The 27,965-nt window shown below is 38.2% G+C and overlaps 1 protein-coding gene across 1 annotated transcript; it reads right to left on the reverse strand.

The window, feature by feature from the left end:
- Positions 1 to 14: 14 nt before the first annotated feature.
- Positions 15 to 27,965, reverse strand: LOC136677957 (ras GTPase-activating protein 1-like). The gene is made up of 25 exons (XM_066655674.1): positions 26,921 to 27,965; positions 12,347 to 12,499; positions 10,546 to 10,681; positions 10,178 to 10,248; positions 9,371 to 9,488; positions 8,739 to 8,770; positions 7,872 to 7,924; positions 7,318 to 7,468; positions 6,776 to 6,854; positions 6,572 to 6,695; positions 5,629 to 5,785; positions 5,415 to 5,502; positions 5,242 to 5,322; positions 4,926 to 5,083; positions 4,750 to 4,826; positions 4,307 to 4,479; positions 3,534 to 3,693; positions 3,249 to 3,391; positions 2,867 to 2,982; positions 2,676 to 2,762; positions 2,519 to 2,586; positions 2,020 to 2,108; positions 1,857 to 1,934; positions 1,433 to 1,567; positions 15 to 1,006 (listed from the first exon to the last, which is right to left on the reverse strand). Exons 1-25 carry the CDS (start codon positions 27,325 to 27,327, stop codon positions 923 to 925), a joined length of 3,018 nt encoding a protein of 1,005 aa, XP_066511771.1. The 5' UTR covers positions 27,328 to 27,965; the 3' UTR covers positions 15 to 922.

A 27,965-nucleotide genomic window follows, 5' to 3' on the forward strand; every position in this document is an offset into this window, starting at 1 on the left:
GAGCCAATAGCTAGTTACAAAAAATGCAAACACACTTGGACATTAAACACAGGAAAAAGACATTTGGAAAGTTCTCAAATTAAACTTTGGCTTTTACACCCCAATCTGAGAAAGAAGGCGGTGAGTAATTTATAAAATGTTTAATAAGTGCATGCATTCCTGATACAGTCTCTACTATAACATTTTTACTGCTGTAAACATTTTTATTTACTCTTCCCCTGAGTCTGTTTTTGAATTAATCTCAGGGAAGACTGAACCAATCATATGTTGGGGGGAGGACTATGCAAATTATATACTCATGATTCCAGCAAGAGAATTTATTGGTCTGATATAAAATAATCATTCTCTTAAAAACAAACAAAAAAAAAAAGTCCAGTCTACACCACAATCATAACTAAATGAAACAAAGAACACTAGTCTGAGCACATTTTGCATATTCATGACCTTGTAAATTGGTAACAAATTACAGTATAAAAAGCATTATAGCTCATAATCCAGTTACAGGAGATCGCTGCAGCTTCATGTCAGTTGTGTTTTTATATCAAGCACACACACAAAAAGAATGCTTTGCTTTGGCAACCATTGTTCAATGGTACTCTGAGCATCATGGGCCTGATTGGACCCGTTTTGGAAGAAACAAGAAGAAAAATATATGTACCCATGATGCGGGGCACAGTCAAACTGAAGTTGCTGTGTGAATAGCTTAAAAAGTCACTGGTGCAGGATTTGGGCCCCAGGCTACTTTTTTTATTCATCGCTGTAGTTGCATAGTTCTTGTGGCATGGTTGAGGAAGGTGAGGGAGAGTGGGGAAAGTGATGGAGAGAGAGGTTGCCATGGTGATGAAGGTGGAGCATGCTGGGATCCCACTGGCTACTCCATGTAGACGAAGACAGATTGAGTGACAGGGAGAGGGAGATGGAACTACCTGTTGCTGTTAGACATGGCGTAGTGCCCCTGTTTCTGCTGGAGGAGCTCAGTGATGGCCAGCAGCTTTTTCAGCACATGCTGCAGAGAGAGATGCATATGGAGGTGGGGAACAGAGGGGGAAAAAAAAACAACATCAGTGAAGTCTGACTATGGAATTTAATTATATAACTAAATAGAAAACTAGGAAGTATCATGTTGCACACTGGAAAAACAGCAGCAGAGTCTGGGAAAATGTACTCTGCTTTAGCCCTAACAGATTATAACAATGTATAGTTTATGCAGCAAAATGGAATATGATCACATGAATTTATTGCAGGGTATTTAGGAAACTGTCAAACACGCCCTCTTTATTTCTCTTTCCAAAACTGATTTTCCACATACTGTACTTTGTTGTAGCCTTCTAAGCTACAACAAAGTTTAATAAGTATCCCCCAGAAGAGGCATTTGCCTTATGTTTGGCTAACCTTTTTTCAAAACAATATCTTGTGACACAAAAACACCAACCTGCTGCACTCCCCTCTCATTGCTGAGGGTGCGAAGTTCATCCGAGTGAGTAGCACAGATCTCATGCAGGGCAGCAAGGTCTCGGGACAGATCAATCCTAAAGTGCTCTGTAGTATCGGGCAGGTCAGGGACATTCTGAAGAGATCAGGAATAAAACATCAGTTACCAAGCCTCTCATCAGAGCTAAAAAATTTAACATGAATGAGGTACTCGAAATCCCTTACCATGCATCTAGAACAATAGGCAAAACATACAGTGCCAAAGTGTGTTTCTTTCATAAGGTACTGAGACACATGTAGCTATCAAGGAGTTTAGGAACACTCAGCTTTTAGATTTGTGCCAGCTGCGTGTTTAATCGTTATGACACTGCCTCTTGGCTAACTGTGATTGGATCTGTGTTCAAAGTACATTCTCGGCAACTCACCCCTAACTCATCCAAAAACATGATCATCCGCTGTTTGTTGTTCTTAATGAATGGATTCACTCCTTCCATGTAGGGCTCCTAGACCACAAACGTAAAAATATCAAATCATTGTGTCCCATTATGAAATATACACTAATCCGTTTACTCGTGTGTTAAAACAAACCTTGGCGCCAAACTCCACCAGATTGGCCAGGTTCTGGACCGACTTGGCCACCAACGTAAGTGTTCGGCCTGCGGTGGGGGACGGAGGGTCTGGAAAAGGACATGGAAAATTCTGTTACCTTTTTTGCAATTTACCACTGTAACAGTTGAGAAGCTGAAGTCAATCTAGAGCCCACCAGGGACAAGGCAGGAACTTATCCTGGGTGTGGTGCCAGTCCATCACAGGGCACCATACTCACAGCTACTGACAATTTTACATGGCAAATCCACCTACTGTGGTTTTTTTGTACTGTAGGAGGAAAGCAGAGCACCCAGAGAAAACCCAATCAGACACAGGGACAACACACCAACCTCCTTCCAGTCACTCATCAGAATGGGGCTCAAACCCAGAATTCTGGAGCTTTCTGACAGTATCACTGTGCTGCCCCAAATACCAAACTCAGCTACAAAAGTATGGTTTTAACTATCCCCAAGCTATAAGACGAAAACTGTGTTCTCACCAGCAATGATGTTGAACATTCTGGGGTTGAGAATGGCAGGGCAGATTAACCGCAGGAAGACAAAACCACTGCAAACAGACCAAAACAGGATCATCATACTCAACTAAAAACCAGGCTGTCTTAAAAATAAATAAATAAATAAAAAGTGAGATCTTACCTCACAACTCTGGTCCGCATTGTAGTGTTAGTGGGCCATTTCTGCTGCACTGACTTCTGCAGGCACCCATATATAAACCTCAATGTCCTGAAACAACGTATAGAGACAAAGAATGAAAAAGCTAGTCATGATTTCAAATCTAACAAATGGTAACTCATCTCCAAGCAGAAGCTGTGTGTTAGTTTGCTTACGGAGGCAGGATCTCAGCAGCCATGAAAATTTTCTCCACCAGCTCAGAGAGGATGGTCAGTAGACTGGTGAGATTCAAATTCACATCCTCATTCTTTTCCAGTTTGGACGGGTTCAGCTTCAAAAGTAAGTGTGAGAAAAGGAGAAACATCCGACCATTAATAAACTAGAATATCAGTCAGTGAATTATAGCTGCAGAACCAATGCATGTTCAGCAAGACATAAAGAAGAAGTAAAACAAACTGCCCTTCTTATTTAAAAAGCAACAACCTAAAGCTACTTTTTGCAAATAACTTTCAATTTCATTTAAGAAGCTACACATTTATTTGTATAGTTTCAATATCAAGTCTGAATAAAGAGTACAACAGCGCCCTATGGACAAACCTCGCAGGACTGCTTGCTTTCCATAATTTTGAGAATGGTGTCTTTGAGAGCATGATGGACAAAGGGTGTGGCAGTGGCCTTCATATACTGTTCCATCAGAGTACTGGCCAGAGTGGTAGCACGAAACAGAGTGGTAGCTTCATCTAAAGAAATAAAATGAAACACCATAAAGCAGTTAACAACATTTGCTAATTATATACTGTGTGTTAATCTTTGCAAAACAGCAGCAAAACCCGCTGTTGGGGAATTTAACAGAATTTCAAACTAAACAGTACTGTCTTATACCTTCCATGTTAATCTCTCTGTCATTGAGAGTCCTCAACAGGGAAGCCTCTGCTCTTTCATGTCTGAAGATCCTGAGCAGAATGCTGGCCAGCAGGGTGCGGTCCTGCCCACACACATGAGCCAGCGCATAGATCACATGGAAGTCTTTTTGTAGGATGAGCTGAGGACAATGCAAACAAAGGGGGGGGGGTGCTTAAGTTAAAACCACAAAACCATAACAAAACAACACAAAAATGTTGCAGATTTTGTAAGAATCACTGTTTTATCATGTTGTGTCTGATATATTCCATGAGATTACTTGTAAACGAACAACGTTTTCACTAGGGACATTTTTTAAATAGTTAATGTTTTGATTTTGTGTTATTTGAACCTGCAGTCCTCACACGGTATTTTACCATTATATATTTTTTATATATATGATAATTACAAATATTTCATTAGGTCTTGTGCAGGTAACTTTGTGCTCATTGCTTTGAACTATAGGTACATACTCAGATGTAACTGGATGTGTGGAAGAATCTTAGAGGGGACGTCGACGATTGTAGGGAAACACTGTTCTTTATAGTTTGTTTATGTTCAGAAGCTCAGCACCTTTAAAGTTTTTATTTGCTGTTTGAATGACCATAATCATAAACATCTCCTTTTAGTGAGTGACAGAATGGACAGATATATAAAAATATTTACTGTGTAATATTTTTTTTTTTTTTTTTTTTAAATACATATTAATGGAGCTTTGCACATGCTGTGGCAGAGTTGAGGTCTGTGGCTCTTACCTCTTTGAATTCATTGTATTCTTCCTCAGGCATGATTTTCTCCATGGAATAGCGAGCTCTCACCCGCAGGGAGCCTGGTTCGATACCCTTTAGAGGCACATGAGAGCTCAGCGGGAACCACTCGTCAATCATCTGGCCCCTCTGCAGCCGGTTCAGCTGGCAGCGCATGAACACTGGATGGACAAACACACATGCTTTAAATATCACTGAAGTTTATTTCTACTCATTTGACAGCAGAGGGCACTCTAACCCAAGAAAATTAAATTGTGCCTGAAATGATCAACACTGGCCAAAATGTACAGTAGCAGTGAAAGATCCACCACATGGTTAATAGCCAAATATTCAATGCCTTGTGTTTCCTTGTGTGTGTGTGTGTGTATATATATATATGCTAATATACTGCTAATATTTTAATTGGTACTGTAACAGAAGTGTATACTTACAAATGTCACTCTCTTTGCTCTTCTTAGTTTTGTTGCTTAGGCTGATTTCAAACCTGTTAGTTTCACTTGACAAGTCACTGAAAAAGTAAAAAGAGATATTTCAGAGTAGGAATAAAATATACACATTGAACCAAAATAAGTGACAGCATAAAGAGAGTAAATATATATCTACTTACTCAAAAATGAATTCTTCTGTGAACACAGGGTTCTGACCCTCTCTTGGGTGAGTTTTGGCTACCTGCACACTGTTCAAGTAGATATTGCAGTAGGGGTTGGTGAAATGTTTGATGGGAAGTTTGTGGGCCTCTTCCACGTAAAGCACTAATCTGCTCACCTGAGACAAAAAGGATGAAGAGATCATTTAAACCCACCAGTATATAAATAGGAGGAGTCCAAATACTCTTATACTAAGACACCACTACTACTAGATAATGGATACAAGTCACTACATCAACAAGTGAGGTGAAACATTGCGGTACTACTGCCCCTTACCTGACGTAGACGCTTGTTAGAGGGGGCCTGTGCAGGCTTCCTTAAGTTGCTACAAAAGGTTTGCAGGCATTTCATCCAGTCCTACAAACATTAAAATTAATGGTCAGATTGAAAATTTAGGTGAGGAAAAACAAACAAAAATAATTTAATAAAAATACGGAGCACCCACAGACCTGTGCCTGCTCAGGTATGTCTCCTGCAAAGTAGAAAATGTACTGCTCCTCACTAAAGTGCTGAACCACTATCTGGAAACAGTTTGGCCTGCAAAACACATGATACTCACATATTTCAAATAAGTTCATTGTTTATATATAGCATGAATTTATTAGCAGTAGGTTCTGGTTCTAAAAACATTAACGCAAATGTGCACTGAAAATTGTTGGTTACCTGCCAAACAGACTGTCATGCACTTCATACACAGAGCACACGCTCAGGTCAATGAGCCCTTTGGGTTTGGTAGCACGCTTCTCACTCTCAAAGTAGATAAGCTGAGCATCGTTGCCCTCCAGGATAAAGTACAGATTCTTCCAGCGCTTTCCTTTGCCTAAAATTAAAAAAAAATAATAAATAAATAAAACTTGCTAAAGGTGCAAACAGGACACATTGCACTGTCACAGATGTTCATAAAAAAATTAGAGGAGATGTTCATCAAACCAATCTTTCACCAGTCTTGATGTGTGTATTGGTGCATTGTCGTCCTGATACACAGCACCGCCTTCAGGACACAATGTTTGAACCATTGGATGCACATGGTCTTACTGGTGCTATGTGCAGTTAATGAAGACTGGCCACCAGGCTGCTCCAATTTAGCCAATTTGTCTAACCCCTGTACATTATCCAAGTAATTTTGGATCCTTTCAGTTGAACTTTCAATTATGAACTCTTATAATGTCACACACATACGAAGGGAAATGTTTTTGCTGTACAGTTTGCTACGGTTATACAGATCAATATGGCCTCCTACAGAGACATTAACCCACAAACCGTTCTGATAAAACTAGTCAATTTATTATATAGAATCTGATAATTCTATCTCTTTTGCTCTTCTCCTGCACTGCTCAGAACTCTGTTTGTGTGGAATCATCAAAGAGAGCTGTGAAGGTTTCACTAAGTTTATGTTTGGTATAGAAGAGCCTGGTCCCTTTTTTTTTGTTTAAACTGTTTTGTCCTGCGGAGATCAGAAATGGAATAAAATTGCATTTTAATGTTTCACAACTACTTGTACCCATGTAAGAAGTGCTGCTAAGCAGGTGGAAAAGAGAAAGATGAGAGGGGGAAAAAAAACCAAAAACAAAACATTGAACTTCAGCAGCTGACTGCCATTTAGTACCTTTGTTGAACAGGAGGTATCCTTTCTTGACAATGTTTTTGTAGAAAGCATCTTTTGTTTTTCGACGTATAGTGTTATAAATTTCTCTTCCATCAACAGTGTCGGAGAGAACTTGTTCTTGTTGCTAAAAACAAACCAAGATATTAAGTACGTTATGAAATCTAACATTTAGCCACAACTAAAAGCAGGTCTGATTTCACTTACCTGAACTGAAACAGCATCTTTCAGGTTATAGCCTTCTACAATTTGCTCTTTTCTGTAATGCTCGATTATATCATCAATACTGCCAAAAAAAGCAATGTGGAAACAACATTAAGAGACTGCCATAAAACGTAAGGTACTTTGCATATATAGATGGTTTAATTAATGTTGAAATACATTTTTCAGAGCAGTTTTCAAATTTCATCGTACATTATACACGGGTTTAAAATACGGTTCAAATCAAAGTATCTTTCAGACGATGTATTATTTAAGAAAATATATAGATAAACATGTTGCATCCATAGCAGGTACTGAATGAAGGCAGTAAGCTTTTACACATACATTATGTATTTTATAGCAGTGATAATCTCTTATAAATCTATAGGTGATGCCTGTTATGTGTCACATTAAATATTAATTAACGCATGTTCCCAGTGAAATTCCCTTTAATGACAAAGCATTGGGGGGTTGAATATCTGCCTGTGCCTCAGGGGAAGCCCTTGGGCCTTGCTACCGCACTTCAAAGTCATTGCCTCAGGACATACCTGTTGTAGTACCTTCCTCCCATCATGTACTGGTTGTTCGGGGTGGGACAGATTTTGAACCTTTGGATGTTCTCATTGGTTCGGAAGAATAGTGAGTAGTCCCCTGGTGTATTGTCTGATGGCCGCACCAGGAAGCCACACACCTGTCCCACTAGAGGGAGAAAAGGAGAAAATGACAGAGTGATTCACATGCTGCCCTCATAACGCTATAAAATAGTTATGAGGGAAAGAATATTGTAATAAAGCAAAGATACACGCTGATGTCATGCAGTAATGTAATGAGGTTATGCTCTGGAGTGAGGTAGTCATTCTGAATTTAGACAACAAAGGAAGTTCACCATGCTTTTTACAGAACAAATGTTTTTCATGATTATGATGCAATTTCTGAACCCACAGAGTACAAATTTTTAAATGTCATTATTTACAGATAGGGCTTTATTGTTTATACATTCACCTCAGCATAAAAGAGACATTTATTAATGCTCCAATCTTTAGAAATTGTGTAAGTTTGCATGCGTGTTTCAAAGTCTCCACACTAAAAAAAAAACACATACCAGTCATCAGCAGATTGTATGCTTCTTGCTTGCTGATTTTTCCATGGTACCAGCTATAAGGACAATAGACAAAAAGAAAACAATAAATTATGAACATATAGCCAGTACAGTTCCATTAGTGATTGTGAGTCAGTTCTGAGTCAATGTATGCTTGCTTAATTCATGGTATATCAAAATAGATCTCAGTAATTATAGGCTTCTGTCAGTCTATCCAATTCTTCAAATCACCTACACAGATTTATTACCCAAGGCTAATTTCCAGTAAAAATAACGTCCATTAGAACTAAAGAACTAAACATTGCCACGTCCAAATATTTTATATCCTTTGAGTAATCCATGCATTTATTTGCTTATAAAGTCTTTGTTATCACAGTAATTAAATTGTTCTTTAATTGCCAACAAGCATTTTGCATGTCTCTGCTGGGAATTTGGAGCACTCTTCTTTTGTGATGATCTCCAGGTAAAAACTGGTGGTTTGCCAGCATAATTTTACAACAAACAAATGAATAGTAATTACTCCTGCTTTCATCAGTGTAGAAACCATGAGGCCATTTGAAGGTCAGGCGTTTTTCTTCCGTTGGATGTAATGTAAGCTTCCCGTAAAAAGCTGAGCTTAGAGTAGAGTCATTGGCCTTGAGAGAGCAGTAATACCTCTCAATTAAAATAAAGTGGCCTCTTCACGAGTGCTAGATTGCACATCTCTTTAAGTAGGCCATGGGTGTTAATCATTTTCCCTTAAATAAGCTGTTAGACCACAGTCTAATAAAAGACAGTCTCCAGCAGAAAAATTCCAATAAACATAAAACACTGATCACATTAATTCTTTAGCATTCCCACAATATGAGACAAAACATTATAGTGGCTTACATTTTACCCTCATGGGGATCCTCCTCTCGTCCCTGCAAACAAAGTCAGTCATTAATCAAAGTGAGCACCATTTCATGAGGGGAAAAAAAAAATTAAATAAAAAATACTACAGCTTATAACCTAGTTTTGTAAGATCTCTTACAGTCAGTCAGTAGATGGCATTAGAGAGGGCACAATACAACTTCTGCATTTTTCTTTTGCATCACAGACACTACAGTTACTGTGATTGATTCATACCAATATGATTTATATATTTTCTACTTAAAAAAAAGGATACTTCATCCAACATTGTGACATATGATGGTCTTCAGAAGGAGCACAAATGCTCAAGGACCCTGCAGCATTCAATGAAGAATCAATACCTATCTGTTTTGTTGCCAAATACTGCCGTGATATAAAGACTAGCACACTTTAGCTGAGAAGTGCTGTGACATTCTGCTAGAGGATCTCGGGCAAACGGTAGTGGCACATAAATAAATCTGGAATAAGATCTGATTCAGGAATTTATCAGATTTGGTGTGAGTTAACCACAATAGTGTTATAGGCTGGACTAAAATTATTTCAGAATCTTTCCAATCCAGAATTTTCTGCAGATATCAGTGAGGTGCGGTCTAAAAGGGGAAGGCACTCACCACCTCCTCAACAAGATCATCCACTATAAGGCCCTGTTCCTCCGTCCTCACGTTGGTCACCCACATCCAGCCGTCTTCGAGTTCATTATGAACAATAAACATGTCTCCTTTGAGGAAACTTGAAGACAAAGGCATTGTAGATTACTTGTAAATGCAACAATTAATCAATTGCAACTGAAAGACTTTCGGAGAGAGAGAGAACATATTTTACATGAAACTGCAAGTGTAAAAGACATAAGTAGATGTAGCATTAACAGACAGGACAAGGCTATTTATGCTTTTTTTCCATTTTAACTCAGATGTTGGAATTTCTGAGTTCCAAGTAGGAAATTTCAAGTGGAAGCCGCTACAACTCTTACTTCCTACTTGGAAAGTTGGGAAACCCTCACCGACCCAGAGTTCAGAATTCAAAATGGCTGCCCACACATCAACAGTATGTAAAAACTGTTGTATTATACAGTTTAAGCACATCTATATTGTCTCATTAAAATATTCATACACAGTTTATCCAACTGCTGTACATGGATGTGTTTCCATGGTGTTTGGAGGTGTAAAATATCTCAAAATATGCTGTATCAACCGGTATTTCTGACAACGCTAACTGGGAACAAGTCAACAGCTAAAACTTTGAGCATAGGGTATTCTCAGTGTTTAACTGAAACCCAGTCAGTTCGGTTGTGACATCATTCCCAGCTCGGACATCTGACTTACAATGTAAAGTGAACGCAGGATTAAAAACAGTGGGCTGAAACCAGACACAACATGGCATTGAAACTGAACATGAATGTTGGACTACTGTATACATACCTGATTTCATCTGTCTCTGGCACTTTGGTGTATGGAAGGATGGCTCTTACTCTTCTCCTGTCCTCCACAGGCTAAAAGAAACATACCCACACACCTCGAGTCAGCATAAAACTATTGAAATACTTCACGCATCACTGCAATCTCAAGTCTGAGAAAGAGATGAGTGAAGAGAAAAAAGTGAACTGCATTTAAAAAGCTTTTTCTGTCAAGCTTTAGGAGTTCACCTGCTCTTAATACATTGACACTGATGCAGATGCTTATATAGAAGGGGCTTCTGGTGGCTTTTGATTTTTTTTACTTGATGTGTCTGTGAACATTTAACAGTTGTGTGAATACAGGAATGTTTCTGGTATCAATAACAGCATTACCTCTGGAGGAGCCACTGGTGATAGCAGCTTTTCACCTTTCAGTAGGCAAGACACATAGCTGTAATAACCAATGAGGTCTGACAGGGAAGAGAAACGCCTCCCACCAATGTAGTAATCCCCACACATGGCAATGATCCTGGAATAAGAGACAAAGCCCAAATAGTTTGGTACCTCAATCGGCAGCATTCTTGGGTGTACAAATGAAGAATTCAAGCAGTAATAAAGTCTTCTACACAGTTATGGCTTTTACATTGTCGTCTTCAGTGTGTCATTATGCATATTTAAAATCATATTCAAAATCATCAAATACTCAAACAAATAATTTTAAATACAAATTTACTGTAAATTTTCCATTATTCTGATTTATTGTTTTGTGTCCTGAGGGGATGCTCAATATCAAACATTCACAAAAGCTCACAATGGTACAAATCTATTGCCTAAAAAGTACACATGCTTAATTTCCAAAGCATAGGAGGCTGTTGTGTAACCACATGCAAACACCTAAGCGAGCAGCTTACTTCATCAGTTGTGTGAAACATCATATGATAACTTTGTAATTTAGCACCACTTGCAAGATTTTGCTGTCTCAAACAGAGAGGGATAAAGCACATTTCCAGTTGTTACTATTAAAAGTCAATTTATTGCTTTACTCAGAGTGGGTGAGTTGAAAGAGCTGATAGATATTTGCCAATACTCCTATAGAAAACATTTACTTTTATGCAACAGCACATATGTCTGTGGTAGCCTACCTAACATTTACCTAACAAGCTACCTAACATTTAAATGTGCACACTTAGCAATATTTGCTATCTATTACAGGCCAAAAATAATGCAGTTCTGTGCTGTCCTTTTCTAGAAAACACTTACAAATTAACAAAAATTACAATGAAACATTGTTGGGCTGACTTATCAATACTGAATGTAGTGTTAATGTAATGTATACTGATGATAATAATATGCAATTATTTGTCATTGTACAACAAAAAAATTTCTTCCACATTTATCCCATCTGTGGCAGTGAACACACACACACAAGGATTTGAACAAACAGGGCAGGGCAGCCATCCCTGGCACACGTGGAGCGTTTGGGGGCTTTTGTGCCTTGCTCAAGGGCAGTTCAGCCATGGATGTTCCTGCCATCCTGGGGATCAAACCGGCAACCTTCCAGGACCAGGCTTGGTCCTCTAACCATTAGGCCAAGGCAGTTTGGCTTGACTAGTCAATTCAAGTCTTCATGATGTTCCCTTGCAGTCTGATTAGAAACCAAGCACAAGTACATACCATTTCTATATTTGGACATGAGGAAAGAGCATTTCACAGACCGTGGAGGTGTATATATTCATGCCAAAGGCTGACGAGTTGTCTTTTTCATGTCCGCCCACACTGTCCATCTTTGGTCACCCCATATCCAAAAATATCAACCCAAGTGTCTTTTAAAAAAACCTATTTAAACAAGCTGTGACATGCCAACCACAGCTTGTTTTTTTGTTGTAGAACAACTTAAAGTATGTACAGAAATTCTGAGGTAATTCAACTCTAGGTTCAATTGGATGACACAAGCTATTGATGCATGATCTAAAATGTGATGAATTAGTTTAAATGAATATGAATGTTAAAAACTAAAACTGTGGTCACGCTAGGAAAGTAACACTTTGATTAAAAGGATTCAATATATAAAATATAAGGGAATTAAAAAAACAAACAAAAAAAAAAAAAAACCCACTTTACAGCAATTCAGTTCTGCAGTGTTGAGATTCTGTGAAGATGTTTTAAAATTGGAATTTGAGATTTGGGCTTTTACCTGAAGTGGTTGACGACATTGGTCATGCTTAGAAAGGACAGCACAAAGGACCCAGGCCGTCTGTCACTCTCCCTGATCAGATAGCTGCCCGGTGTCCTGGCCTGGCGCAGCCGCTCCTCAGCAATGGTTCTGTCTAGCTTCCCATGGTACCATCTAGAAGAAAATAATACAGGTTATTATAAAAAAGTAGCTAATTTGTCACAAATACATGCAGCTTGATTTCCTTAATGTCCCAGTTTATTTTGATAAAACAAGAGCCATGTTCCTGCATCTCAGGCTAAAGCAGCCCCCATAGAGATTGGAATAATGAGCTTCTTATGGGGAAGCCTGACAAATACTCTAACAGACAAAGCACACTTTTGAAGCGCTTTAAGAAACTTCTAATACAATGCATGCCCCATATGGGTCTATGTTAAGAGCAATGTCTCCAAATAGGGTTGTCTAAATACATCAGAAGTAAAATTTTGCTCTCAAAGGAAACTCAGCAAAGCATGAAATCTAAAAAGCTTTTAAGCTGGAGCCCAGACCATTAACATCTTGTCTCACTATAAATTAAACAATAGCTTTTCTAACAACACGGGTTAAAACTGCAGAGAATTTCAGGTCTCTGTAGAGGAAGATAAAAATTAACACTGCTGCCTGGTTCTGCGCCCTGTCTCACATAACCTAGAGGGAGAATGTCAGGAAGAGGAAGACTGAAAAAGAAAGCAAGCAAGAAGACAGACACAGAGTTAAAGAAAAAATGAGAGAGTAAGAAAGTAACAAATTAATGCTGTGGTAATGCTAATCGAAGATTTCAGTAAGAGGTTAATTCAATGGAATATGTCAAAAACAATCCAAACACCAATTCTAAGAAGTGAAATCAACTATTTTAGGTGCACACATTGTACACAAAAGATACTCATGCACAAAAGGACTAGAATCTCTATAGATTTGCACTGTCAAAAGAATGCACACTAGAGCAGCTGAACATGAGTCTATGGTCGTCAAACTTTTCGCTACAGGAGGTATAAGACACCAAGCATTTGCATTAAATTACCATGCAATACCTAAGTGATAAAGGTAAGGTCATTTTCATGCTTAAAATTAATTGGTTTTAAACACTGCAAAATATTAATATTAAAATATTAAATACTGGAACCAGTTCAGAACACTCACAGAAAACAAGACATGATAAGTACTGTATCAAGATTTGTGGAAAGAGACTTGAGAGTTTATGTGTGGTTTCTGAGGAGGAAATGGAGAGCATGTGGTGATGGTGGGTGAATGAAAGATGTGCACTGAGAAAGGAAGGCCGTGTGTTATTTTCAGCATGTGCTCTATGCCGAGATAACAGCACACAGCCTGTCAATACGATGATCTAAATATCTCTAAAACTGCATTGTTTGTTGAGAGATAATCAAATTCTGTCATTTTCAAATTCAAAACTATACCTTACAAAGAACAGAATATTAATAAGATAGTGTAAACATGTTCTGTCATTTATTAACTTTCTAAATATGCCAATAGATCAATACTGTGATAATGCTGACTGAGCAAATATGTTAAAGATGCCAGATGGAATGAAAAGGCAGTTGGACTCCTATCTGATGTTATTCCAGCAGGATGTCAGACCAAACATGATAAACAAGAAAACTCCATTTGATCACTGAGGCCAACTGCTATGAATATTTTTTTTAAGTGTGGATGCTGTGGCTTTAACTGTGTAAAGACTGCATAAAGCTTTTTACAGAGTAAAACTGCATAGGCAGCAGTAGAAAGTCCCTAAGTCACTCATGGTCTGCACCCTTGAAGTACTTTACATAATAAAAATGACATCAGCTAGAGAGATTTATTAGTAGATCAGCTAATGTGTGCTAAGCATATTCTGGTAGATAATAAGATCACTTTCACAATATTGTTATTGGCCTGAAAATAAACTGCACAAAGACAGTTTACCAAATGAATTTTGACAATAATCAACAATAAAAATGAATAATGAAAACAAGTAAACAAATGTGACACGGGTTTGTTGCTTGCATTATTTTAAACTAAATATATATTTTTGGCTGATGTGAATACCATAATTTTAAAACACCCAAATAACACTGATGGGTCAAGATGCTGAGTGCATGCCATGAATATCTGGCCACTGTAGTAGTAGTAGTTACTGTAGTTTTCTCCAGTAACACTAAGCCATCTTTACAAAAAAAAAAAAAAAAAAAAAAAAAAAAAAAAAAAAAAAGCCTACTATAATAATTAATATAAATAAATAAATCAGAAGTTACATATAGTCAGTTATGAATACTTCCTCAACTTAACAACCAGGGCTCTAGCTTTCCTTGCTTCCTCAATTCCTGTGTTAACATTCTGCTGAGGTTAACAGTAAAATATAAGCAGCAAACCGACCCTGCTCCATCTTAGGACAGCATATACAAGTACAGATTTCGTCACTCTGAGGAATGCCTGATCATGTCAGAGCATGAAACATGTAGCAACCATGAAGACAAGCTGCAAATGTAAATCTTCCAATTTCATAAAAGAATTAAGTAACACCATCAAAACAATGGATCTACCACCATTTAACTTATCAAATACATCAAACTTTATTTATTAAAAGAGAGCCTGCAAGATACAAACATAACTTCTAGCACCTTAGTCACAAGGTTTGACCTATATTTCTGAACCTCAGTACTGGATCGTGAATGGCTGGCTGTGCTTTGGATCATAATGTGCAGCTGTTGCATTACTCCATGTGTTTCCGAGAAATGCCAAAATAACCAAATGGGGAAAAAAAATATATATAATATTTCCTGTTAATACTGGGGATTGGAGCAGTGAGATCAAAATGAAAATATCAAGGCAAACTGTCCAGCAATTTTTTTATACAACAAAAAAACCCCCACCCTGTCAGGGTTTTATTTTTTGGGCAACATTGTCCAACCTCAGGAACCAGGGTGCGGATCTAATATCAGTTTCTGTGACAATGTTAGTCATGTGACCACATAGAAAAGTCTGTGCAACCCTTATTGGAGACCTGGATACAAATTAAGGGTGTGAAGAGAAATGGTATTGTATTTTAACGAAATGGTATAAAATAATGTTATTTTAGTTAGGAATGTGAGCCTTATAGCTCCAGTGCTAAATTTAAGATGAAGTATGAGAACTACAAATACTAAGAGATAAGAGGAAAGAGATTAATTGCATTTTCATGGATCTGTGCATACCGAATGTGTGTACAATTATGTCTGAGCCACTTAAGGCTGTAGGAGATTTTTTTTTCTTGGAAATAACATTTAAATATGTAATACTGATTTACAGAGGTGAGTTTCTAATGGTTTAATCAATGACTGGGAGGGATGAGGGGAGTTTAAATTCATATATATAAAATGTTCATGTATTTCATACCTCTTGACCAGATAAAACTCCTAAGGAAAGCTTTGGTAGTCAACAAAATGAGAACACTGTGGCTTTGGGTGAGATTAGACGCTAGTCACTTGTGTTGTCTTACTTGTCGAATTGAGCCTCCATCTGACAGTAACACAGCAAGAGCTTGCCTCGCTGCATTAAAGTGACTCACACTCAAACAGAGGAACAGGAAACATGTTGGGTTGGACAGGCTGCGCTCTTGCAGTGTGTGTGTGTTTATGCTCAAGACAACTCAACTGCTGTCACCCCGTTTAGATATGCACACTTTCACGCTAGATACCATATTCAATTTCTGGTAAATCGAACTGTACTATTATGCACTGCATGCAAGTCCAATATCAGTAATGAACTTGCAGAAAATTGAGCTTCTTAATGAACTGGGTTATTTTACTCTCTTCATGCGTTCAGTGGGAATTTCAAATATAGACCTGCCTGTAGGCAATAAAAGAAAATTATTTAAATTTAAGCTACAAGGATTTCAGAGTCATTAATATTTATGCAGAATACTGAATCTGTTATCCAACTTGCTGACACCTTGTAACAGGATTCAGAATGCATCCAAAATCAGGTTTAACTTGTATGGTCATTGTTCCTTTAAAACAGGGCCCATCCAACCACAGATTAAATGCAAGTCTTATTTAAAAGTGCAAACACTAATACTTCTAAACTTTTTAAAATTACAGTGACCAAATGCTTCCTTACATGCAGGCACATTATTTTTTGTAAAAGAAACATAACCCCACATACAGGTTCCTTCAACACTTATTCAAACTTGTACTTTTACCAAAAGAGGGAGAAGGAAAATAACTGAAATGTCACTCAGAAAACCAAAAGTCTTTCATTTTCATGATTGAAATGCGCATAATGTTTAAGCAACAACATTTTTACCGTAAAGGACTTGAAGAGGAGAATTTCCAATTATTCACAATTTGTTTTTTCTCAGCTTGCTAAACTGGTCCTTCCACCAATACTGACAAGATACCCTCTCATCAGTACCTTGTCCTCTCTTTCTCCCTCTGAGCTTCAGGTTTTGCTTATTGAAAACAGGACGTGACCTTTTTGCGGTTAGTCCATGGCAGCCATCCTGGGGGGGGGGGGGGGGGGGGGAAAGAGGAGACCTCTCAATTTACAAGGCTGCGTCTCAAAGGAAGCAAGGGCAGCCTGGGCTTGTTGAAACTTGATTGAGGGGTTGCTCTCTTGCTCTTCCTCCCTCTCTCGCGCCCTCTATTCCAACCTCCATTAAGGCACTTTTAGTGGTCCCTCTTTTTCCCAATAGATCCTGCTCACCTCAAAATAAAAAAACGGAAATGCGTCTCTAAAAGGCATCCAATCACAACTCATTCTCATCAAGTAATGAACCTGCAAATTTCTACTTTAGAAATGTTATTCTGTCATGCTGCCAGCTGTCACTCAGTTTGATCTGTGCTCATCTCACATTCATGGCAAGGTCCTTATACAGGGTTTAATTCCCAAGTTAATGGTAATGATGTTATTTCTACTGAAACGAAAAAAAAAGCAACAATAAAACTTTGTACTTGTACCAATGCTAGTACCTAATACTGTCATTTATGACATTAAAACCAGACCCTAGTATCAGCCTTCAATGGAATACTATGATATTATCAAAATAGGTTTCAATCTACATCACCAGTACATTAGTATTTAGCATAAACATAACAAAACACTGCAACCTGCTAGGTGCTCCTAACCTCATAGCTAGGTTTAGGATATGCATGTCAGTTTCTACAACTCATTTAACAAAGAAACAATAACTAAGAAAACAAATACTTACACGAAACTACATTTAAGAGTTAAGAAACCTCTATTTCTCAAAATATATTACATTATACGGCAAACAATTATTTCATGTGCGCCCAACCTTCATGCCACTGGTATACATGTTATTTTAGAAACAATATTTGATCATTGCTTACAATGCATGGGTGTCTTCTGAGCAAAAAATATTTAAAAGCCCATAGTAAAGTACCATAAATGCTACAAGGCATACGCACTGAGCAATCTATATGTTGACAGCGACTTTGTGACCCACTTACACTGAATTCATCCGCTGCTGCATCTTTGCCTGTTCGGTGCACTCCTCTCCCGTTCACAAGGTAAGCCCAGACTCAATCAGTGCTGTCTGCCTTGTCCGTCTCACCAGACAAAACTCGCACATTTCCAATCTGATCTTCACCATTATTTCATTACATAGCATCAGCTCCAAGCGAAATGCATCTTTCCCTAGGTCAGCACAGCAGTACAGTTTCACCCACCTCAGAAAAACAAGGTAGGAGAATAAATCTCACATATGTATAAAATACAGAGCAAACTGATGTAAAGAAGAATCTTTGCTGTCAGTCGTTTATTAGGAACGAAGAGATATATCCTTTTGTCAATGGGATGCTGGAAATATGCCTCATCTGTATCTCTAGTCCTGTTAGTCCTGTCTCTGAAGGCATTAAATAAAGACAAGAATGAGCAAGTGCAGGATTTAAGTGGAGGGGGGGGGGGGCGGTGGGTATATATGAGAGAGAGAGAGAGAGAGAGAGAGAGAGAGAGAGAGAGAGAGAAATGGGGAGACAGGGATGACTGCAGATAGTCCAAGGATTTCAACTCCAACTGTCCACTCACTCTGTTCAATTTCATCATCATTAATCATCATTAACACAAGAACATTACAATCTTACTAAATATTACAAAAGTATTTTCAAGCAGGTTTATGACTATGACCAGTTTGGGGTTCACTGACAAAGCACCCAATTGTTGTACCAACAGATGGGAAATGGCTGCTATGGTTGTGCATTAGCTTTTTAAAAAGTCTGTATTATTATTTTTTTAACAATCTTTACCTAATTTTTCAAAACAACTAGTGACAGACTGTTATAGATTCATTGTTTGTGCAGTATTCTATGGGTGGACAATTTTTGTCTAAATATTCCTGAAATATGTCACTACTGTTTCAAAGCATTGTCCATTTAATATGCAAACTTCAGGCATCTAGTGAAAATGTAATAAGGTTACTGTCACTGTTGATTTTGAAAAAAAAAATAAAAATAAAAATAAAATTCAGAAACTGGTTTAAAAATATGAACAAATAATATATATTTTTAGGTTCAAAATCTCCAAATATTTGTTGGCAGTTTCCGACCACTAATAGCACTGAACATTTTCTGGGTTTCTTAAAATTCAACCATTATGTAAATCACCTGGGCTAACCAGGACATGTGATTTTTTTTCCCTAAAAAGTTTCCATACTGGAAAAAGGTAGAGTGGATAAAGGTCTAGGAACAGCTGTGAAACAGCTTTGTATTTCTTCACACATGACAGAGTGTCACAGCTTGTTAGAGTCAGCGACAGCAAGAGCAGCAGCACATGGGTACTGTCCACTGATATACAGACGGATGGCTAAAAGACCAGTGACTGTGGAGCAAAACCCTAAAATCCATGCTGTTGATGCAACCCAGCAATAAATGATCTGAGCTTTTGTCCATTCTTTATAGAACCTAATAGGGCTGATTATTCGAAATGTGTCCTGTGGTGGTACCCTGAGCAGTATATTTCAGTATCTTTAGTTAGGGAATATAATATTACAATTTCCTATATTTGTAGATTTTTATATTTTGATGGTTTCATCCCCCCTTATACACAATTATAGTACTGTGTAAAATGAAATGTGTTGCCCTGTTAAGGACTGGCACCCCCTCCAGGGTGTGTTCCTGCCAATGCGACCCTAAACTGGATAAGCGGTTACCGATAATGAATAAATGAATATAATAGAGATGCATAACGATACTGATTATTTCAGTTATTTGCCCGACACCATTTTGAATTACTCGTAATCACATACAAGGCTTCGATACCAACATTCAATACCTTGTGCCTAGTACACGTTGCTGTGCTAATGAGTCGACAACTCAAAATTATCGCCAATCTGGAATTATTTCAAAATATCGCAGATCTGGAATTATTTCACAATCAGTGAAGGCAGCCCAAGCAAACCGGACTGCAGGTAGAACCCAAGAGTAGTGAGTATGTCGCACTGTTTTGACCGTCCTCGAACAAGGTGGGTTTTTCTTCACTCAAAGTGTATTTTTACTCCCGGGAAATGTTTTCCACTTTGCGAGAGCACTGTTCATTGCCTGACGTGGTTTTTCCTCAAACAAAATTTCTCTCAGCTTGCGAATTTTGAATTAGATCCAACGCCATAGATCAGGTTGCTGCTCTTAAATAAACACTAGATATAACGGAACAGAAACTGTCTTACCAAAGGTGCACAACACTGTGCAAATGCATATCCAGAGCTTGTTGCATCTCATGTTATTAATTTATAAATAGATAGATACTTTGATCCCAAAGCGAAATTCTAATTATTGGTGGTGTAATGTGGGAAAATGCATAATAAAATTAAATTAACATTATTTAAAATTAAATTAAAAACAAAAACAAGTTTAATTAAAAAAAAATTATAATTGATAACTACACTATTGCACAACACTCCTGATTGCTTAATTCTAAGTAAGTATCGGCAACAGCAAGTACAAAAATACACATACTCATATTCGGTTAGGAAAAACTGGTATTTATGCGTCCCTATACTATAATGTAATTTTACAAATATTCACCTATTCTTCTGGAGAACAGTATGTAATATATTTTTAACTGGACTTAAACACCAGTGTTGGTACCTTTATGGAACTATAATGTACCTGTATCGTACATATTTTGGAAAGTGAACCAGTTATACTATGCATTTATATTTCCAATTCATTTTTGGCAATAAGCAAATGACACCTAAATGGGACAAAAACACACCTATATGATTTACAAAACAAATTTACTGATAAAAAGAACATTAGAAAAAAAATTATCAGTGATGTCTAAAATATGTGAAACCATGACAAAAAACCTCTTCACATTAGGACGAGTACTGTAAAATTGACAACATTAACCTCCACAAAGCCAAACCAAAAGCATTGATATGAAAAATAAGAAAACACTATAAACTATGCCTGATCGTAATTGCACTCTATTCATCACTGATATGTATACCAAGTCTAATGATGTTCCATAGACATAGTTACAAGAAATGCTTTCTATATAAGCCTAAAAAGCTATAACGACACAAAGCTACCAGAATTTCTGTATAGTGACATAGATCCTAAGTCAGATTCTCTAAGGGAAGAAAAGTTGCTGCTTGGGAGAGCCACAGGTCAATAGACGGAGAAGCAGGATTTATTAAACTTATGAAAGCAAATTAGTTAAAATCAATGAAAATGCCTTTCTGGAGGCATGTCTTTGGTTGCTTGAACAGTTTAAATGAGTACAATGTATGAGGTTTTTTGTCATTCCATGTTTCTATAAAAGAAACTCACGAGTGTCTAATTAACACCTCAGTGAACACATCGTAAGCAACTGTACGGTAAAGACAGCAGTGGCACAGATCCACAAATCCAACACTCATTATTTCCCCTGATCTCAAGCAAAGCAGTTAATGACAAAATCCCTCTAATCTTTGTGGAAACTCAAAATAATCTACTAATTTTTCAGGGGCAGGTTTTGTTTTAGCTCGCATTTTGGTATTTTCACATAATTGTGGCCACCCTGGGAGTTGTAGCTTTCCTTTCTCTTAATTAGGCAGTAGGCTAGTTAGAATCTGTGCAATGTTTGTCCTGCTGCTGCCACTATTGTTTATGAACGAACTGCACTACAGAGGCATGGACGATTGTGGCTGACTCTTGGAGTGCTACAAAACACTAAGTTTAGTCACACATGCTGCAAACATGGGACCCTGTCCAACCTCGTCAATGTTTTCAACTCTACTTACAAGGCACCAAGGAATAGTGCCCTGCATCCTAGAGCAGAAGCTATTTATTCTAGTGTTCCTCTCATCCTAGATAAATTCAAGCAAACTAAGTAAAACAATAGGCAAGTGACTTTGACAAGGAACCAAGCATGAATTGTTACTAAATCTCCATGTATTTAAAAAAATAAATAAATAAATAATAAAAAAAAAAGGGGAGACTAGTTTGAAAGGCTCACCCTTGTGTCGACTACATTTCAACTAAAACCTGACAAATAGAGTGCAGAAATACAGTTAAAGATGGTGATAAAACTGCAATTGTTTTAAACTGTAAGAATCCATTTTGATTCAGTGTAATACTACTACTGATGATTAGAAATAAAAAATAAGAAAAAACAAATGCCAGGTTATTGATGTTAGAGCTGGACTATACAGCTAAAATTATAATCACGATATATATCTTTTCATTCTGGTTGATACATTGATTCCGATATTGATATAAACAACAAAAAAGCCACAGAAAAACTGCCAAGAACTGAAAGCAACATGACATCGCCATCAAACAACAACCTCTTGGCTTTGTCAATATTCATATTTTTAAGCTACCTTTAAAATTGGGTGAAATGAACTGAGGACAGTGCCCGGTAATGAACGTCGATAATCATACAGAATGAAACTAATATATGATTAAATTTGGCATCACATGATCCATCAAATAACCTAACAAATCCAACATTTGTAAGCTCTGCACTCTGATGATAAATGTAGCAAAAAAATAAAGAGCAAAAAATTTTGAATACGCTAAGATTCAAATTTCTAGTTTCTTTGTCAATTGAAACATTGTTTACTCAACTAAAAAGCAGCCAATTTAAATACGCTGCTTTTTAGTTAACCAACCCTACGCCTAACTAAAGTTAAGTTAGATAGGTTTAACAATTTAGAATGTTAGACATTTAAACATTTTGAATATTACTTTCTGTTTGGCACATACTGCATAGTAAATGCACCGTGGAGTCTAATCATCCCATTTTTTATTATTTTGCTCTGGAAGAAGAGCGCAATTGACACGGGTTGTTCTCGCATTGCATCGTGGGATTGCCTTTGTGGCTAAGGAAGGGTTCGATGATGCCTTAAATTTTGGCCAAATTAAGATATCTTAGTAGACAGCATTATGAGGTATCTAAGAATTTTGACAGCCTACATGTCAGCACACTGTGACGTAAAATGCTCTCTAGGTTTTGGGACAGACCCATAGAGTCATTCAGCGTCTGATTTTATTACTGAAACTTGATGAAAAATGATTACAAACACACTCTCCCTTGTTCACTCTGAGCTGCTCTCCAAAACAAACCCAGTGCTGTGCTAATTAGCTCCCCTCTAGAAACCTTTCATGCAGAACTAGTGGTAAACCTTTGATAAAAGGATAAATTAACTTCATCTAATATACGTAAAAGACAAAATTAAAAAGTACAGAAATGTACAAATATTAAAGAAAAGGCTTGTCCTATGACAACCTATGATTCAAAACATTGTTTTGTTTTAATCCAATGTGAATTTACATTAATTACAAAAAGACAAAATTTATCGATTATTAATATAAGTATCGGCTGCTCCAACGTGCTAATATCGGTTATCGCTTTGACCCAAAAAATTCAAAATTGGTGCCTCCCTAATAATTATAATACAGAAAAATTCTCTATCCAGTTGTCACGTAAACGACACTAACTTACACATGTATTTGTTTTATTTCTCCCCATACAAAGAATTACTAGTATTTTAACTTGTAATATATCACAGAATATTGTTGCAATATACGATGTCAGAGTTTCCCCTATGATAGAGCCATGGAGCTCTTTTTTAAAAAGAAATCGCAGAAAATAAAGTACTCTAAGCCAGCTGCAGCAACTGAATTTATATAAAAAAAAATATATAGTGTGTGTAAAATTTATTGTGTAGTGTATTTATTCTTCTCTGCTTTTTATTAACTTCGCGCTGCACCGGTTGGATGTGGGGGTGGTGTTGAAGGTGCCTGCCAGCGCTTAAGAAAAAAAAAAAAAAAAAACCATCTACAGGAAACACTGACAGCCTATCCTTTCATGAACTTGTTAACCAGCAAACTTGCATTGGGTCAATAATCTACTCAGCTAGCACACAATCCATAATATGGTGCTTTTCCACTGAATGGGATCGGCTTGACTTTACTAGCTGGTCACTTTTTCACTTTTCTAGTTTGTGCTGGAGCCAAGCATTTCATAGTGATTGACAGGCCAATCTTTAGTTAACAGTAACATTAAGCCAACCTTAGTAGGAAAGTTTTTTGAAGCATATTAGTAGATTGTTATTGAAGAAAAGATCAATAAAAAGCCTTTGCTTGCCACATGATAACAAGGCTGGTGTTTTGCTTGTTGTAGAAATATTGTTGATCACTGCCTTTTAGTTCAACCGTGAACTGTTGTAATATTTTGTAGTTTCCAGAGCCATTAACAGAAATGGTCATGTCTCATCAACATATAGAATGCTTTCCATCACACAGGACTGTCTAGTTTGTCACCATTAGTGCATGGAATCTACATGACTAGATTCTGCTCTTTTGCTTTTCCATTAGCCAAATTTGGGACCTGGTCCCTGGACCAAGGTACATTTTTTAGTCCCTGCTCGCTTATAGTTTCAACCGAGCTGAGTAGAAATTGTGACATGTGAACCCTGGAGAGCACTTATTTCCAGAGTTTCAATGCCATAATGATTAATATCTAACAAAATAATAAATTAACTGAAAAATATTTTCTTCCAGGATGACTAGCATGCACTTACCCATGGACAACTGCTGTCAAATCCAATATTACTACAATATAACAGACCCTTTCACTCACTGCCATTCACTCTCACGCAGTCATAATAATCTGCTAACAGAAAAATGACTGAATCTACACAGCAATGCTTTGCTAATGAAACAAGATTGACATGCAAAAGAGATTAGATAAAAACTGCCAACCACCTGATCTCATCAGCATGTGACAAACTTGCAGTACCAATCAGCCTAGGTCAAATAAATGTCATTAGGTATTATTTGGTATCAGCAAATACAATCTTTTGGGAAATACACTTTGTTGGCTCCGAGACATAAATAGTCTGTGTTTGTTAGGATTCATTCATTCTCTCACTCCTTAACCACTACTTAGACAGCACTTTATAGAACACTAAATAGGGTACTATTGATCATGACTACAGATTGAATTCAGACGTTTACTAATATGATCTTTCATTAAATAAATAATCTAGAACTTCATAATCAAACGGTACAGTGTATATCTAAAGGCAATACTATAACAAGGCATGGTATTGTTAGTTTAGCTATGTTTTCCTGCTTTAATCATGGTATCATGCCCATCGGCCCATCTCAATTTATGTTTAAAAAATAAATAAATAGTGAAATCCTGTTGTGTTAATGTGTCACCACTGTTTTGCCACTCTGACACATTGTGTATTGTTCATTTTTATTATTAAATGTGAACTGCATTTATAATAAAAATGTAAAACATAAATGCTTACTTTTTATAAATTATTCACAACTGACTGACATTTTAAAAGAATTACTGTAAAATGAGTACAGCAATTCCAACTTTATACTACTTGCTAGCCATTATTAAGTTTCACATAACACCATTTTATTTTTATTTTTCTCACAAAAACTAAATGTACAAAAACTAAATTAGCCAGCTAATAATCAACTAGTGTCTAGTGCACATATTATTCATGTGTCTTCGTCACTGACATAAGTGCACAGTACAGCTTTTCTGTGGTTAGAATTCTTTACAAATTTTGGAAATCAAAACATTATTTTATGTATTAAAAAGAAGCTATTTTTACCAGCAAAGTCACACTACACATGCTCAGCTCAAACTTTAGTCAGAGGTTTTGTTTAAACCTAGACATACACAGCGCCAAAACAGATGCTATGTTTATAAATAATTTTTGACCACATACATTTTCAGTTGTTTCAACTGCCACTCGTGCCAAGAGTGACATGTACAGTACTTTGATATGAATGGCAGAGGATTTTTAGGCCAACAGAACTAATTTAGGTTCTAGGTGGCTTTTGATTACATAACTGGGGATCACAACTGTGGCAGGCTACCCTATTTCATGCATTTCATCTAGGCCTTACATTACTTGTGGAAGATGGACCTACATCAGACAGCTAAATAGAAGATTAACCTTAACTCAAGTTTGCACTGCTGTCCAGTGGACAATTAGGCAAAACATTATCTTCACATTAATTTTATACCTCCACAAATAAAAAGTTGTAATATACTGACCTCATGACACCTTATTTCTACACTCATGGTCCATTCTCTCAGCTCCACTGACCAGCCACTCACCAGCATTTTGAAGTTCTACAATTACAGACTGTAGTCCATCGTTTGCTCTGCATGCATTGCCCTATCACCCTGTTCTTCAAACTCTCAGGGCCCCACAAATGACCGGAGCATTTATGATTCTGGTGGTGGATCATTCTCAGCGTTGCTGTGACAGTGACATTTTGGTTGTGTGTTAGTGTGTATTGCACTGACATGAGTGGATCAGACACAGCTGGGCTGCTTGAGTTTTAAACCCCTCTGTGTCCCTGTAGCACAGAGAACAGTCCACAACCAAAAAAATATAGCTAACAGCATCCTGTGTCAACTGATGAAGGACAGGAGGATGACAAAAAACAGTGAAACAAAAGATTAGCTACTTTCTCTGACATTAAATCTACAATGTAGACCAATGAAGTAGGTGGCTAACAGGGTGGACAGTGAATGGACACAGGGCAGCATTGCCTTGTCTCATCCACTTGTACCGATGCAACATACACACATAAGTGTCACGGCAATGTTGAGAAATATCCACCACCAAAATCATGCATGCAAAGAAAGTACGCAGATCAAGAGCTGGACTACAGTCTGTAATGGTAGAACTAAAGTGCTCCTGTGTGGCCAGTGGAGCTGAGAGAATGGACGGTGGATGTAAAAACAAGGAGGTGGTCAAATTATTATGATTAATCGCTGTACATTAGGTTTAATAAAGCATTACCTGTCATTAACGAGTTATTCTGCCTTACTTTAAGATTATAGTGTGATATAACAACTGTTGCTGGTGAGAATAAGCCATCGGAGGTAGGATTTTGTCAGTTGTCATGAGGAGATTATGTAGCTGTCATGTAGGCACCGTTATGAACGATGACTTACAGTAAAGTGTAGCCAATGTTTTTTCACTGGGTTATAAAGAAATCACTTTACTCTGGCCTTCCCACTGAGAAACCCCAGGGTAAGCTATTGTCGGGACCTGCTGGAAAGCTCCGTGTCGGATGTGAATTGGACTCTTACTGGTTGGTTGGTGGCGCGGAGAGAGGGAACACAGCCTCCTCCTCCTCGTATTCGGGTCCGTCCTGTTGGTCGCTCTCGTCCACACTGCCGTGGGCTCCGGAGCCGGGCGGCGGCGGAGGCGGGGGTAGCGGGGGGAAGCCACAGTGCCCGTCCGAGCCGGTGGAGCCCGGGGATAGGCGGCTCTCCGCGCCCTCCGCCCCAGGGGAGTAGTAGCCTCCTCCCGCGTCGGCGGTGGAGCTCCCAGGGCCCGAGAGGTCATCTCCAGCCATAGGGAAAATCATAACGGCGGAGAAACTGTCGCTCACCCGCGGCCGGCTGGTTGCCCTGGGGTAAAACGGCACGGGCCCCGGTCCTCTGCTGCCCTCCGTAACCGAGCCCCGGTCCTCGCTCCTCACCTCCGCGTCCATTCAAAAGAAGAGAGCCCGCCCTTCAATTCACCCTGTCCTTTGTTTCCAACCAGCCGCCCTCTCTAAAGTCCCTCTCTCGGTCCGGTCCCAAGTGTAAACACAGAAAAACTAACTTTGTTGAGGGGAAACTAGCGCGGCTAGCTCGCAGGCTAACTGTGCGTTAGCTAGCCAGGCTAACGGACACTCCGGGAGTTAACGCTAGGTCTTCATTGTTTCCTGAGAGTGCAGTTAAAAGAGAAAAAGACGAAAAATAACAAGCCAGTTCCCAGGTGCTGTTTCCCCACCCTCTGAAATAAGACAATAAGGCAGGATAAAGAGCTCCAGTTCGCAGTAACGTTAGCGGCTGTACTTGACTGAGCGCGTTTATTGTCACTGTGCGTGTGCCAGTCTTCTCTCTTTTCTTTTTTATGCGCTTCTTATTTGCTCTTTTCCCGTGAAGTTTCCTTAAGTCCGAGACGTTTCTGAACCGCCGCAGAGTGTGGTCTTAGTGTCGGGGACCAGTCTCTGTCCTCGGTCCCGCTCAGAGACCCGTGCGGTGGTGTTTCCTCCGCTGGAACTTCGCTTTTCTTTCGAGATTAGTTGGACATTTTGCCACAGCTGCTCCCACTCCCACTGCTTTCCCTCAGACCTGGCTAAAC

The sequence above is a fragment of the Hoplias malabaricus genome, chromosome Y (assembly GCF_029633855.1).
Source record: "Hoplias malabaricus isolate fHopMal1 chromosome Y, fHopMal1.hap1, whole genome shotgun sequence".
In the NCBI taxonomy this organism is placed as follows: Eukaryota; Metazoa; Chordata; class Actinopteri; order Characiformes; family Erythrinidae; genus Hoplias; species Hoplias malabaricus.